This window comes from Gossypium hirsutum, chromosome A11, assembly GCF_007990345.1.
Source record: "Gossypium hirsutum isolate 1008001.06 chromosome A11, Gossypium_hirsutum_v2.1, whole genome shotgun sequence".
In the NCBI taxonomy this organism is placed as follows: domain Eukaryota; kingdom Viridiplantae; phylum Streptophyta; class Magnoliopsida; order Malvales; family Malvaceae; genus Gossypium; species Gossypium hirsutum.
This window is the reverse complement of record NC_053434.1, coordinates 14,564,525-14,581,781: the sequence shown is the minus strand read 5'-3', so window position 1 is coordinate 14,581,781 and position 17,257 is coordinate 14,564,525. Positions and strand designations below refer to the sequence as shown.

Genomic DNA, 17,257 nt, shown 5'->3' with positions numbered 1-17,257 from the left:
GAAAAATGAGTAGGAAATATTATTAATTTAGTAAGTATAAGTTAAATGTGAAGTTAGGAAAAATTTTGAAATAGTGAAATGTACTAAAAATATATATATTAAAATAATTAAAATTGAAAACGAGGTATCGAGACCTCGGGAATTTTAAATCGAGCCATAAATATTTTTATAAATATTTAAGGAGTGTTAATAAGTTAGTATTAAAGTTTCGTCAAGAAATTTTAAAGTACTGATAGCTAATTGAACAAAAAGGACTAAATTGTATCAAATGCAAAATTGTAGGAAATGATTAAATAGCTTAAATGATAAAAGAAAGAGGGTTTAAAAGGAAAATAGACCCAAGGTCTATTTGGGTTGGCGGCAAGAGCATGAAATCACCAAGAAAATAAGGGGAATTAAGGGCAAAATTGGAAAATTACAAAATTTACTTAATAAAGCTAGGATTAAAGTGGAATTATCTAGATTTCTCTTTATTTTTCTGCATTCTCATCAGCAAAAACACCATGAAAGAGTTCCCTTAAGCTGTTTTTTCATATTTTTACTGCAAGTAAGTTCAATTCTTGATTATTTCTTGAAATTTTTGTGTTTTTGTGACTTTTACAACTAGGTCCATTTGTTGAATTCATTAGTTCTTGATTCTATGAAAGAAATTGAAAGTTTCTATGAATATGTGCTGGAAGTATATGATTATTTGACATAGAATTAGAGCTTTAAATTGTTTATATGCTGATTTTATTGAAAGAATTGAATAGAAAGTGAACGTTTGGGACCTAAATTGTAAAAGAGTTTGAAGTTAGAGTTTTATGTCGAAATTATGAATTTCAATAGTCATGAAATAACTTATAATGTCTAAGAAAAGTATTAATTGAGAAAATTAGTTTAATTGAGGGGTTAATTAAGTAAGGACTGAATTGTATGAACTGTGAAATTTGGGGCAGAATGAAAATCAATATTTTGCACTAAAACAGTTTTGGACAGCAGCAATAGTCTAACTTTGAAAAATCTCCAAAAATTGTAGAAATCTAATTAGAGGATGAATAAAATATGAAATTAAAGCTTATTGAGTCTAGTTTCTTATAGAAGAAACGGTGTAAGCAATGGAATTGTAAATCATGAGATATAATAAGTTTTGTGAGACAATGTCAGAATGATTTTGGGTTCCCATGTTCTGACTTTGGAAAATCATCAAAAATTGGAGAAAAATAATTAAGGGATTAAATTTATATGTTTAAAATCCTTAAAGAGTATATTTTCAATAGAAATAAGCAGAAACATCATCCGAATCTCGTACGATGAGATAATTAATTCTTAGTGAAGAAGGGTCGGAACTATCAGACAGCAGAATAGGGGCAACTTTAAAGAATAAAATGTACTTATTGGCTAAACCAAAAATTCTGAAAATTTTATGGTAATAAGATAAGTAAGTCTAGTTTCAGGGAAAATTAGCAGATCTTAATTTCGAGTTCTGTATCTTAAGATATAAATAATTTAGTGACTATGACGCAAATGGACAGTTTTGAATATACATAAGTAAATAGTGAAATTATTTATAATGTTATATAAATTAAGGATGTGGAATGGAGATGAGGAGGAGGAAAATATGTATGAATATTCAGCTAGAATGGGTAATTTGTATGTTTTAGGCTCATGGACTAAATTGAATAAAAGTAAAATTTTATGGGCAATTTTGTAAAAAAATGTTAGAAATGACCAATTTGCATGAAATGGATTATTTTATTATTCAAATTACAAAATTGAATGAAATTATTAATTTTGCTCAAGATCAGGGAAAAACATGTTTTAAGGATTAAATTGAAAAGTGTTGAAATTATGGAAAATTCTGACATTTTATAGAATTCATAGGTTGTTATCAATTTGTGTGAGAATAACGGCTGGAAATAAGGATTAAATTGCAATAATTTTATTTTATTTTAACCTAAGGATGAAATCGTCATTAATTAAAAGTTTAGGGGTAAAATGATAATTTTGTTTAGAGCATTAGTTGAATGTATTATAACATGAAATAAATGAAAACGACGGTCAAATTTCTTTATAAAGATCCGGATGACTTGAATACGAGACTTGCATGAAATAAATGAAAACGACGATCAAATTTCTTTATAAAGATCCGGATGACTTGAATACGAGACTTGAACGTGGAAAAGAAAAGATATCGGATTAATGAAATATCTGATAAATGAATCGGTAACTCCGGTAATGCTCCGTAACTCTATTCCGGTGACAGATTCTGGTTAGGGGCGTTACATTCAATATCATGAGTGAATTCATCAAATACTTCCCTTTTCACTACTTGTATAAATCTCGTACGTACCTGAGTCACTTAACTCATTCACACATTCTTTCTCGACTTGACTTTGCCCGTTGAACCTTTCGACATTGTTAAGTATACTCGGAAATCACACATAGCTCGTACAATGCCATATCCTAGATATAGTCTTACATGTTATCACATATTGATACCAATGTCTCAGACATGGTCTTACACGAAATCATATAATGATGCCAATGTCCCAGACATGGTCTTACACGTAATCTCAATATAATGCCAATGTCCCAGACATGGTCTTACATGTAAATACATCTCGGTAATCCTAATGTTATGATATTCGTATGTTATACTATTCCTAGGGTTCGTACAGGACTTTTGAATAACATAACTTCGTCGATTCTTGCTCGTATTTGCTCGTTCAACATTCACAACAATTCAATGACAAATGAACATTTATAAATACACAAAATTCACTCAATTCAATTTAACCCATGCTTGGCCGAATTACCATAGTGCCCCTATCAGCCCATATTTCACATTTATTTCACATTTCAACCCCTCAATTTACAATTTTCACTATTTAATCCTATTTAGGCTTTTTCATCAAAAATCACTTTACAAAACATATAAATCTATCAACAAATATTCATTTTTCATCATCAAACATTCAAAAGCTCAAGCATTCATCAATGGCATTTCACAAAATCATCAACACTTTTCAAAAATTAAAGCATGGGCTAGCTAGAACACGAAGCAACGATCACAAAAACATAGAAATCATCAAAAATCTAGCTCGAAACATACCTCAATCAAAAACAATAAGGGTTGAACCCTAAAATGCTTCCAAAGCTTTATTTTTTTGTTATTCGGTTAAGATGAAGAGAAATAAAGATAAAAATGCTTTTGTTTTATTATTTTTATCATTAATACATAGTTTACCATTTTACCCTTGGTTATTAAACCATTTAATCATCAAATATAAGGCCATTTATGTCCATTCCCACTATCAAGGGTCTATTCACAACATAAGAACTTCACATTTAATCAACCATAGCAATAAAAAACATTTAACATATAGAATGCCACTTTTGCAATTTATGCAATTTAGTCCTTTTATCAAATGAAACAATTAAACGATAAAATTAGCTCACGAAATTTTCACACATATATAATCACATACTATAAACACCAAAAATAATATTAAAATAATTTTCTGACCTTAGATTTGTGGTCCCGAATCCACTGTTTTGATTTAGCTAAAATCAGGCTGTTACATTCATCAACTGTCATTCTCTTGATGCAAATAGTGCAAAAAAATTCGGCTCTTTATAACTGGAGTGTTTGCTTTAAGCTAAATACTCGCAAGAGATGTAAAATGTTGATGTTTTCAAGAAAAACGAAACCCAAGTGATAGTAAAATCTTTTATATACTCTAGAATAAAAAAAAGTGTAAATTACACCAACAGTCACTTAACTTTGAAGTAGCTAACAAAGCAGTCACCTGGGTTTCATTTTAGTCCCTCAACTTTTGAAAAATAACAAAACAGTCACTAATGTTATAAGAAAGTGACAAAACAGTCACTAATTAACAGTTTCCGTTAATATCTTAACAGAACCATTGATGTGACAAGTTAACTGGCTGATGTGGCCAGTTAACTTGCCACATTGGATGTTTATAGTGAAAACCCCCAATTTATGAAGAAATTAAAAAAAACCCTTAATAACAGAGAAGAAGAAGAGACTGTAAAAATAAAAGTCTGTAGTCGTTTGCAAGTGGGTGAATCAATGACCAGGCTTGATCATAGAGTTCCACCAGTCATTAAGCTGGTCTCAACCGAAGCCATCTTGGCAGCCCAAAAGAATCTGAAATTGCTCGTGGCGTGGCTTCTCAAGTCCACCATGTTGGAGTGCTAAACACCGCCTCAGGATTAGCAAAATCAGTGTACACCATATAACACCCTTATCCGTATTCGATGCCAGAACAGGGTACGAGGCATTACGGGACTTAAACATAAGCAAACATACAAAACTGATATGTAAATTTCCATCCAAATTTAAAACTTTTAAACGAGCCTACGAGGCCCAAAACATACATTGGAAGCGGTTCGGGACTAAACTGAAAACTTTAGAAAATTTTACGACACTTAGAAAATTTTTACTAAAACAGGGGTCACACGTACATGTGGCTTGGGACACGCCCGTGTGGGCAGGCCGTGTGGTCACACACACCGGTGTCCTTAACCCGTGTAACTCTCTGTTTATCACCCAAGAACAAATTGAAATCACACGGCCAAGACACACGCTCGTGTCCCGAAGCCGTGTCATTCACACGGCTGAGACACACGACTGTGTCTCATGCCCGTGTGCTTGATACTGAGCATTTTGTTTTGCAATAATTTAGGTGCAGGGGACATACGACCGGATCATACGCCCATGGGGCTGACCATGTGTCACACACGGCCTAGACACACGCCCGTGTGTCAACCCGTGTGGATAAAAACAAGGCTATTTACCAAGCCATTTTTCCACCCTCACTTGCACATATTTACTCAACATCACATGGCACAAACTCAAACATGAAGAGCAACCAAATAATCACAACCAAGACAATAACATGTCATTCTCATACCATTTTCAAACATGCTTAAAACATCAACCTTTCCACATCAAATTATGCAAGATTCCACATCCACAAATGACATTAATACAAATATACTCATAACCAACATTGGCCAACTTCCAAGGCTATATACAAAATGAACCATGAATCATTCACAATTATGACCATCACATATCAGTACCATATCAACGTCTATCATACACAACATTTGTGATGCCATAAATCTTTCATGTCAATTTCACCTTCATTAGTCTTCATTTAACTATTTTTAGTTACCTTATTGTACACGCAAATTTATCATCTCATCAATAGGCTACATTACGAACCATTTCACATTCATGCCATAAATCACATTTCCAGATATTTCACATTCACCATAGACATTGACACATATATGAACGTACTTAGGCTCACAACCATGTTACCAATATAAGCCAACTTACATGGCCAAATAGCAAAACAAGCCTTTGATGATTACAAGCCATTTTATTGGCTAAATCATATGACGCATATAATAAAAATGACCAAGTCCCTATACATGTCATAACTCAAAATACTTGAATTTATCAATACCCAAAATGATAGCTTGATAGTGTGATGGGATCTCCGGCGATCTCCAACTCGAGCTAGCTTGACAGCATTATAAAACATGGGAAAGGAAGGGGGTTAAGCTATATAACTTAGTAAGTCCGCATGAAAATAATAAGCAACTCTTATTAGGAATTTATCAAGTTTAACAATTTAAACATAAAATAATACCAATTGTTATAAATCTCATAGTTATAATTTTATTCAATCACGATGTTTACTCTATTAACTTATAAGCATAATTTAACATATCTTGGAATTAGCCCAACAATCGTAATCTCTCTTTCGTAACATATCACAACAATTAACAAGTCATTTCAAACCTCATAGTAAACATGCACATTAAATTATGAGTATTCATATTTAAAGCATATTTTTTTGACATTTTTCAATTGATTAAAGCCCATATCTCATCATACTTCCATAGTCATTTTAATAGGAAATTATGCCAATCATTCCTTTTTCTTATATCCGATAAATCACAATTTGTTTGAATAAAACATGTTATATCATAACTCAATTTGGCCCTGAAGCCAATCACATGATCCTCAACCAAATTTATCATGAATTTCATACGTCACAAGTAAAGGCCAAAAATCACAAGGTTTTCACAAAATCATTCTCGTGGAAATCATGAACTCACAATTTCATGAAGTTAATGCATATAGACTTTACGTACATACATGTACCAATTCGTAATACTTACATACTTTTTTCTCTTCTTTAACATATCCGTTGAATTTTTCGTTGAACCACTTGGAATACCAAAGGATACTCAGGAATCTCATACACACAGTACCATACCAATGCCATATCCCAGATATGGTTTTACATAAAATCTCGTATCGATGCCAATAGCCTAGTATAGTCTTACACGAAGTCTCATATCGATGTTAAATCCTAGATATGGTCTTACACGAAATCTCATATAGATGTCATATCCCAGATATGGTCTTACAAGTAATCTCGGTAACCCTAATTTCATGACATTTGTATCCTAACTATTCCTAAGGTTCAGCCGGGACTTTCACTATAATGAACCTCTATCGGCTTTTTCTATAGTGTCGTACTCAATAACGTTCGCATTTTATTTCAATAATATAGCATTTACCACAATCATATCAATTAAGCATTTATACATATATAATTTCATGCTTATTAAACATACGAACTTACCTCGACATAAAAATAACGAAAAGGACCTAACCGTCAAATACTTGGTTTTCTCCCGTTCTAGTTTCGAACCTTGTTTTTCTTGATCTATAATATCACATTTAACTTATTTAATCATTATACTATTCAAATCAGCCCAATATCACATTATGGAAAAAATTACATTTTTGCCCCTAAAGTTTCACATTTTTACATTTTAGTCCATAGGGTCGTAAAATGAAATATACTCAATTTCTTCAATACCCATGCATAGTCAAACCTTATACATGCTTATAGTAGCCCACATTTTTCTTTTATTCGCATTTTAACACCTACTTTACAACTTTTTACAAATAAGTCCTTTTTAGGCATTTTCATCAAAAATCACTTAGCAAAAGTCATTTATCAAACATCAGACTTGTGTAATCTACCATTACACATCAAAATACACAAATATTCATTATGGGTAAAATTTTAGACTTTGATTGTAACACCCTTAACCCCGTCTCGTTACCGGAACAAGATTACAGAGTATTACCAGTCATTACAGTACATTTGCACATAAACAAGTATAAATGCAATATATCCATCTAAATATAATTTTAATGGGTCCACAGTACTTTACAAATGTAATTAAGACAAACCGGGATTCGATCCTAAAGCTTAGTAAATTTTTCGTGAAATTTTAAATTTTCTTCTTTTGAATAGTACCACACGCCCGTGGGGCTAATTTAACATGCCCGTGCGGCATGGGACACGCCCGTGTCCTCAACCCGTGTGCAACATTGACTTTTAAACATGACCATGACACACAAAACATCCGTATGGTCTGCCCGTGTACTAAATTGACTTTAAGACACGGCCATGGCAACCAAGGCACACGCCCGTGTGACAAACTATGTGAACTCAAAATGAACCTTGTATTTTAAAAATTTACCAATCCTGTAAATTTCAATCCATAACCAATAGAAATACCAATATTAAACCAATCCAAATGCACTTTATATATTATCTAATACTTAACTTTAAACACTTATCATGTATCATTATCAATTATCAATTTACTTATTTCACTATTACAATCACAATCCAATATAACACACTTAAGACATCCTAGGTACATGCCATTACTGATGATTAACATGCTTTACCTTTTTGAGTTCGGGATCGACTTATGATGCTGATTCGACGATCTGTCTTTAACCTAACCTGCGCATGGAAACAAACCGTACGCTGAGTATGAACTCAGTGGTATTTCTATAAACCGATACTTAAGTCAATAATAAATCATATATCAACGAGCCTTGAGAATTCAATCTATTACTCCTAATAGTTCAATCATTTGTTTTTGAAATATAATGCTAAGATCTTGTTAATCACTTTTGTTGAAATGTATACAGTTTCAATGTTTATTCATTATCCGTTGATTTTTCATATTTATTCAGTAATAACTTGTGTTCAGTATCATTCAGACATTCAGTAGTAGTCCATTATTTAGTAACAATTAGTTATTCAGTACTTTTATTTACAATTCATTTGAGTAGTAATATTATTCAACTTTCATTCAATATTCTGTACTATCTCATTTCAATAACAGTCAATATTCTTTGGTAACAACCAATTGATCTTTATCGTTTAGTACCAGTCAGTCAACAGTAATAATCGGTTAATCAGTAATATTCATTTATTCAGTATCAGTCATTTATTCTGTAACAGTTAATTATTTAGTAGTAGACAGTCTTTAATACTTTTCATTACCCCTATTAACATGACTCAAACCTGGACAGATACACGGATCCAACCCACACACAGGGGATAGTATACAGTGTTTCATCAGCCAAAGCTGGAATATACCGTAAGGGTAACAGTAACAGTAGCGGTACACAAAGTACCTCATCGAAACAAATCCGGAACAGTAACAGTAACAGTCAGGTATGGAGTACCTATTCGGAACGAATCCGAAACAGTCACAGTAGTCGACACATATAGTGTCTTATCGACACATAGTCAGAATATCCCTAAACACTTCCAATCCTATGGCATGCCATCTATATCCGACTAGCCCGATAAAGTTAATAGGGTATTCAATAAACTTTCAACTTTTCAATTTTATTTGTAATTTAGTTTCAATCCAATTTAATACATTTTTCCATATCAATCCACATGCAAATCTATTTCAATGCAATATACATTTTTCAATTTTCTACTCAATATTCACATATTCTATTCAATATCAATAATCACTAATAATTCATGAATTTTTATTCAATTCAATACCATAATAATAATACTTACCATTCATATAAATAATAAATTCAACAAATAATTATTAGATCCGGTTTATAGAAATACAAACCTTAATTCTCGAGTTTACTCGATATCCTCGTCCACTTTCTCTTTCCCCTTCTTCGATGACATTTCCGGCTCTACGTTAGCTACAAAAAAATTTACATTCATTCAAAGTCATTAATATCACATTCTTAAGATTTCCATGTAACTTTTCCATAAATTCCAATTTAGTCCTTCCACCATAACCATTCTTTTTCTTCAAAATTAACTTAAGTTTTCATCTTTATACTTGCTTAAAATAAATTCCAACTTTTTGTATTCAACATAAAACTTAAATTCTGAATTTCTTTCAACTTAGTCCTTACTATGTCAAAACTTAACTTTCTCTTTATAATTTAATCCTTTTCCCACTTCTAACTTAAATTCCTATCAATAAAACTCATAATTCATCATTTTATTCAACATGAATGATATCTAGAAATCTAATAACCTTCAAAATATCAACTTAATTTCATCAAAACTTTGTTCTAAAACTTCTAAAACATCAAAATTAAGTAAAAATGGCTTGATTGACTTACCTATTAAAGTTTAAAGCTTCAAAGCCTTGATTTTTCCTTTTCTCCCTTTCTTTCTTTCTTTCATTTCTTTCTCCCCTGTTCTTCTCTGTTTCGTTTTCTTTTTTTTTTTTCTCTTTTTTATTTCTTTCATTTCTTTTATTTCTTTATTTTTATTATTAAACTATTATAATATTTATTATTTATACATGTGTATATTTATTGATACACATGTTTTCATTTATGACCTTACACTTGTCATAACTTTTATTTATTTATTTATTAAATATAAATAATATTAATATAATAAACTTTAATATTATTATTTTACTTATATAATAAGTAAATACACATGTATAATACATGTGTACCATTTATATTTGTACACATTTAACTTATTTTAACCATACATTTGTCACCCCTTTTTGGCTGATTTGCCTATTTAGTCCCTTCACTTTTCTTTATTCTATAATTAAACTTTTATTCTTTATTCAATTTAATCCTTATACTTAATTATTCTTAATTAAGGTAAATTCTCTTAATTAAGCTTTAATTGATTATTCACTTAACTTCGTAAATATTTTTAAATAAATATTTACTAATCTACTTTTTAGAAATAAAGACCCAAAAATACACTTTTCCGGCATCGGTAAAATTCGGGTCATTACATTGATTATGTCTTAAATTAGTGGTAGAAATAGATAGATCTTGTTACAAGGATTTTAAAAACATAAAAATCATTAAAAATGGGGCTAGATAGACTTACAATCGAGAATGGAAGCTTGAAAAACCCTAGCTATGGTTTCTCCTTGTAAAATTTGGCCATGAGAAGAAGATGGACAAAAGTTGGCTTTTAATTTGGCTTTTTAATTCATTTAATTACCAAATTACTAAAATGCCCTTAATGAAAAATTTTAGAAACATACCTAACTATGTTCATTTTTGTCCACTAACTTAACCAATGGTCTAATTTCATTTTTGTCCACTAACTTAACCAATGGTCTAATTTCCATTTAAGGACCTCCAATTTAAAATTTCATAACAATTGGACACCTTTACATGTAGAACTCAACTTTTGTACTTTTTACAATTATAATTTAGTCCTTTTGACTAAATTGAGTGCCGAAACGTCAAAATTTTCGAACGAAATTTTCACAAAATCATTTCATAAAATTGTATGCCATAAAAATATAATAAAAATAAAATTTTCTACTTCGAATTTTTGGCCCCGAAACCACTGTTTCGACTAGACCCAAAATCAGGCTGTTACACACCAAGTATGAACCCACAACAAACGAGCTTTATACGAATTATGAACCCAAAGTCGAACAAGGTGCGGTTTTAGCTTGGCTTAAACTCAACAAGCTCCTTCTCTTCCCTCAAGTTGCCTCGGTCGTTATCCCAACAGCTGCTTATTACAGCGACCAAGTATAACGAGACAGTTGTTAGCAATGTAAAGAAAGGGTAAAGGTTGCCTCCTATTGGCCTTTGGTCCGTACTGAGAAGATCGCTAAGGTGTTTGGTGAGCAGACGACTGAAATGGAGCCATTGGTATCTGAGAGTTGATCTGCTTTGAATCTTGTTTATATAGGTTATGACCTGTGAAGATAATCTGGACCTATTTTATGTTTTTACTTGTGACTGTCTCTTGTGATGGATGGAACAATGGGTCTTAGTTATCGTGTTTGTTTTTGTTGTATTTTATTTTTTTTGAAATAAATTTGTTTTTGATGGAAATTGTTTATATTTTATATTCTGGGGTTTGAGTCTGCAAATTTGTTTTTAATTTGATCAATTTAGTTTGACTTGCTTGAATAGATGCTTCCTTTTGATTTGTTTTGAAGCCTCTTTATATATATGTTGTGAAATTTATTTGTTGTTAATGTTAAAATGACTACAGATGCTATTCCTTGAACCAAACGACTACAGACTTTCTTTTTTTACAGTCTATTCTTCTTCTTCTTCTTCTTCTTCTCTGTTATTAAGGGTTTTTTTTTTCAATTTCTTCTTAAATTGGGTGGGTTTCCACTGTGGACATCCAACGTGGTAAGTTAACTGGCCACATCAGCTAGTTAACTTGCCACATCAGTGGTTCCGTTTAAGACACTAACGGAAACTGTTAATCAATGACTGTTTTGTCATATTTTTATAACGTTAATAACTGTTTTATTATTTTTCAAAAGTTGGGTGACTGAAATGAAAGCTAGGCAACTATTTTGTTCGCTACCCCAAAGTTGAGTGACTGTTGGTATAATTTACCCCAAAAATAAACAATTAAGAAAGATTTTGAAAAAAATGTAAAATCTTAAGTTTCGATAAAGATGCATTTCTTTTATTTCAGATCATCTGGGTTTAGTTTGGATTTTTCTATTCTCTATTATCAAATTTCAATTTTTTTTCTTTGATCCAACAACTTCAAAACTCACCCTTTTTTCTTTTTTGTTAGAACGCCTTACTCTAGAAAAGATAGCTTACATTAGGATTTCATCTTCTGTAAAAACTTAAACTTCCTGAATTTTTTTTAAAAAAAAGTCTATTAAGCTTTTATAATTTTTTTACGCTGAATTGAGCTGTTTGGTATAATATTTCAATTAATTAAATTTTTATGACAGTTAACTACCTTTTCACTACAAACAAAATAATTTTACTAACACTTTATTTGATTGAATTTTGATTCAAAAGACAAAAATTACGGAATTGAACTATCTCACTCGAAACACTTTTTACAAGATTATGCGATACAATTGAATCGACTAAACTTTTGTGGAATAAATATGCAACCTCATGTGAACCTTTCGATATCATTTTATTCAATGTTTACTCAATTATTCTTTTACTAGCAAATGCAATATAGGCGTTAGGCTCAACAATAATGATTTCCCCATATACCAAAATTTGTGGTCACTCCACCATTAGTAGGAGATGTAAGAATTGAATAATGAATACTTTTTTTAGATTATTTTCCTCACATGACATATCATAGTTGTCACACATATCAAAAATTAATATTATTTCAGTAAAAATCATTAAAAAATATATTTAAAAAGCCAGAAAAAAAAAGAAAATTATAAATGACAATGAATTATGTAAAATGGTTTCTCCATTGGTTGTTGTGGAGTTACAAGTGTAAAAAAAAATCACCATCAAAATTATGGTAATTATATCATTTCGGCTTTAAATGGATATTAAATAATTTAAATTATATTTGAATTAAAATTTCGGTGTTTCTGACTTATATCAATACGTATTGTGAGTATGATAGGTTATCTCTTAGGGCAACGTCCATCTCATTTTGAAATTTGGTGGTTGATTCATAGCTCTCACTGGAAGATCAATAGACGTGGAAGTGTTTGTGTTGATTTAAATTAAAAGATACGTGGTTCAAGCAAAGCAAGTGCAAGGGTTTCTAATGGGTCAACCTTTTCGGGCGCAATGTATAATCAGTGGGCAAAGCGTGGAGTGGTGGGGGCTGGCTAGCTTGATTTCACTGGACTGGAAGTTGTTGATTAAACGTACACGAGCATGCCTCGTGTTGTACCGTCCATCTCTGAATGCTTTCAAGTCTTTGCTTCAACTTTTGGAACCTCATTGACTGGGGATTTTCATCACTCTGCAATTGTATAAAACTCCTCATCACAACAATATATACAACCGAATAGAAAGACATAAATGAATAACCCCTGAACATTACTCAACATACCCATGTCTGGTACAGATATACACTCCGCTATCCACTCCTCATTCTAAAACTTAAAAAATAAAACAAAATGTTCTCCTTGGGGGGATGGGACACTGTGAGACCAACTTTATTTAAAAGAAAAAAAAAAGTGATAATCCAAATAAATAGTTTGGAGATTATGAAGGCCATACATGAAAGTATTTCGAGTACTTTGGATTCTGCTTTAATCATACGAATTCACCATATATTGTTTCAAAAAAATCAATAGATATTAAAATACATTCCTAAAGAATATAATTAATGTATGGACTACTTAATTAAGTTAGCCTTTGTAAAAAAAGGAGGGCTTACAAATGTTTGAACTCCCCCTACAAAAGTCTTAGAATTTTTTGAAGCAGACAAGGAAAAGGATGTTTTTATCTTTAGGTCATTTCCAATGTAATTCAGTACAATAGTTTTTATATTATTAAAAAAATCATTAAAAATATTATATTTATGTAAAATAAATTATTTTTAAAAAAAGAAAAAAATCTTACAACCAAGTGTGGATAACGTTGATCGCAGATGCAACGTGAAATTTCGCTCAGAAAAAAATGTTGTCTACAGCTGCTGTAATTTAGAGGCACATGGTTGGTCAAAGTGCTAGGGTGGAATGGAATTTTGGGGAAAAAGAAAGGGTAGCTCGGTAATGTAAGGCGAAAATTTTTGAAATGACGAAATTGAAGAAATTTCCCACCTAAATTTAAGCGCCACTTACTTTTCCGGCATTTAAAACGACTGCATAATAAATGCTTGCGCCCGCAGTTTGGCACTTCCCTTTAGTCGGTAACCCATTCTCTATATCATCTATCATTTCCTTGTTTCTACTATTTCCTCGCTTTCCGGCTTCACATCCTTCTCAAGTCACTCTCTTTTTCTTCCTATCACTTCCCCTCCCCCCCTTTTTTTTTTAAATTTAAATTTATTGACCTGGATAATTTATTTGACTAAATCTAATAAGCGTTTAGCAATATGAAGTTTTACTACTGTTTATTAGTTTCTTTTGTTTTTCCTTGTATTAATTTAAAAATAAGTGTGGAGGTTTGTTTGTTTTTGTTTATAAGGTGAACGGAGATGGCAGGAAAAGGTGGAAAGGGGCTTTTGGCGGCAAAAACAATCGCCGCTAACAAGGACAAGGACAAGGACAAAGATAAGGACAAGAAGCGCCCGGTTTCTCGTTCATCTCGTGCCGAAATTCAGGTATTTCTCATGTTACAACCAGTTGGTTTTACGCCGAAATACTATTCTTTTCTTTGTATTTTTAATTATACATGCTCAGTGTCTGTGGGTGTCTTGGTCCATGATTTATGTAAAAAAAAAGCCCTAGAAAAAGGACTAAATCTGATGTGTTTCTCCTACAAGTAAAACAAAGAAAATATTTAATTCTAGGAGATTGTTGTAAATAGTTTTTGTTTTTTTCTCTTTGCCGGTTTGTTTGGATCCTTAGTTTCTTCTTGAGGAAAAATCTTAGATCTTTGATTTTTTTTTCCCGAGTCTAATATGAAATAGTTTCTTCACGTTTAGATAGTAAACGCATGCCTGAAAAAAATCTAAAGTACTTGCCGTTGAAGATTAAGACATTCGCAAGCTGTTCATCTTTTGGGTGCTAAAACACGGTGTTTCTTTGACATGGTCGTTAAAGGTCAAATTTGATACCAAAGTTGTTGGGGTGTTCTTCTTTTTTTTCTAGAGTTCTTCCACGGTACGACGACCTTTTTCCTTGGTGCTTTTTGACACTTGATTTTGTACGCAATTGGAGATTTTTGTTAGAACATCTCTTTCTGTTGTGGGTATTTTTGGATGCTAAAAAAAACAATGATGATTTTTTTTTTGTGATATGGATCTTCAATGATTTTTATCTTGAACATGGGGCATGTAAACCTATAGTTGTTTACATAGTTAATAAGTTAGATTTATATAATCGTAGTCTTTGATGTTTCCCTGGAGTGGCGAGACCATGTAAAACAAAACATATTACTCGGTTGCTGTATTTAGCATTGAATAGGAAGGTTTTTCTGTCAAGCGTTTCATTTTTCCTTTTGATGTTAGTTCCCAGTGGGCCGAATCCACCGTCACCTAAAGACTAGGACTTCCGCGAATGGGAGAGTTGGTGCCACAGCTGCTGTTTACTTGGCCTCCATCCTTGAGTACCTAACTGCAGAGGTTCTTGAATTGGCTGGGAATGCAAGCAAGGATCTGAAAGTGAAGAGAATCACCCCAAGGCATCTGCAGCTTGCTATTAGGGGTGATGAAGAGCTTGACACCATTATCAAGGGTACTATTGCTGGAGGTGGTGTCATCCCTCACATTCACAAGTCCCTTATCAATAAAACCACCAAGGATTAGAATGTTTGAGTTTAACTTAGATTATTTGACTTTTGAGTACTTTTAATCTGTTATGTTTTATTGTAGGGTTCATTTAATATGTCATATCTGCTCTGTAACTCAGTATATATGTTGTAACTCTGTAGGAGCTTTGGGATCTTTGTTTGTTGGATCGTTTTTAACCTTGTTTCCCTATATATTGTATCCTATTCTAGCTGTGAAGTTTATTATTTGTTTGCTTTTGGCTCAACTTTAGCCACATGCATGGTGCTGTTTGGTCACTCGAGTTTGTCTCAAATATTTCAAGCTCAACCATTTCTTGAGATTCAAAGGAGCATAAGTTCAACAGAGTTCCAAATTTATACTCTCTTAAAATCCCTTTCATAGATAAAGAAATGATAATACCATAGACTGAGGTTGGGAGTCTTTTGTCATTCGTCCCTCTTTAAATTTGTAACAATAGTAACGAAGCCTAATATTTTTAATTTAAGTTCTACGTTAAGTTTAGGAACTCCAAATATCTAGGAAGTTGTGTTTAAGGTGTAGGCTAAAATATAATTGTTGAAGCTCAACGCATTGGATATTGGGGGACTAACGGTTTCAACAAGTGCTTTATCTCATTTTGTATGCCTCCAATCTATTTTGCCAATGATAGATGATGATGTTTCTTTGCCTATTTCTATGATATAGCTAAGTACGCTCCTCCTGCCCACCGAGATCAACCAACCTTGACTCCACGCAGTATTATTGAGGATAGCGTTGCCCAATACACATGGACAGTTGCGAAAGTTGCGGGGGAGATAGCTTGGCCCAGTGATAAGATGGTCAACCATGTGAAAAAATGGGCCACAAGGCCTACAATAGAAAAAGATGACCCACCACCTAAACAGGGAAACTATATCTCTTTCCTTATCGCAACCGGCATTGCCCAACAAAACAGTGTCAAATACAGAAAACGAGGGAAACATGATAAATGACCTAAATGACGGGCTCTGCCATCACATTTATTTCGTTTTCATCTTCAAGACAGAAAACAATGAGACAGCTAGTTTTGGTAACAGGTGATTGGACATTATTCAGCATACCCGCAAAGAACATACACAGCTATAAATTTTAACACCTAAAAACTTGTGACTGTAACCATGGTGATTTAATGATGCGTGTGAGCCATTGACAGCACGCCTGCTATAATTGCCGTACTTGGGAAAAAAGGCCATTGAAACTTAACTTGTTTGTACATAATCTTCATCTTCCTCTTGGATCACACAGTCAATTTCTTTGAGAGAGTTAATGAAAGGGGGACAGAGAGTATAAGAAAGTTAGTATATTGTGTTCTGTTTTTTTCTTTTAACAGTTGGCTGGCTGTAGTCCCATTTGTAAGAAAAAGAGACAAAGAAGTAGGGTGATGATGTCCCTCAGATGGTAACCTTAACATCAAGTCCCTCCGACACCACAGAACATAAAAATTTACTCCATGTTCTTCTTTCTTTTAATTATTATTATTTTTACAGTTGGTTGTAGTCCCCATTAAGGAAAAAGAGTTATAGGCAATGGCCCTCGAATGGTAAAGTAAACCTCCAGTCTTTCATTGAGAGAGACAGGCCCCCTTGCGTCTCTGTTGAAACTCTCAAAAAAATGAAACCACTATTTCGTTAATGTAAGCCAAAATACATGAGTCACTTGAACCCTTTTCAACGCATTACAAATATGTAATTTTATCA

At 32.4% G+C, this 17,257-nt stretch overlaps 1 protein-coding gene across 2 annotated transcripts; it reads left to right on the top strand.

Moving 5' to 3' along the window:
• Positions 1-13,661: 13,661 nt before the first annotated feature.
• Positions 13,662-15,766, top strand: LOC107922792 (histone H2A variant 1). 2 transcript variants are annotated; one of them, XM_016852963.2, is made up of 3 exons: positions 13,662-13,997; positions 14,276-14,411; positions 15,261-15,766. In XM_016852963.2, the coding sequence occupies exons 2-3, from the start codon at positions 14,286-14,288 to the stop codon at positions 15,555-15,557; spliced, it is 423 nt and encodes a 140-aa protein (XP_016708452.1). In that variant the 5' UTR covers positions 13,662-13,997; positions 14,276-14,285; the 3' UTR covers positions 15,558-15,766. The 2 variants fall into 2 exon arrangements, with proteins under 2 accessions (XP_016708452.1, XP_016708451.1); XM_016852962.2 differs by having other exon boundaries at positions 13,953-14,074.
• Positions 15,767-17,257: the final 1,491 nt, after the last annotated feature.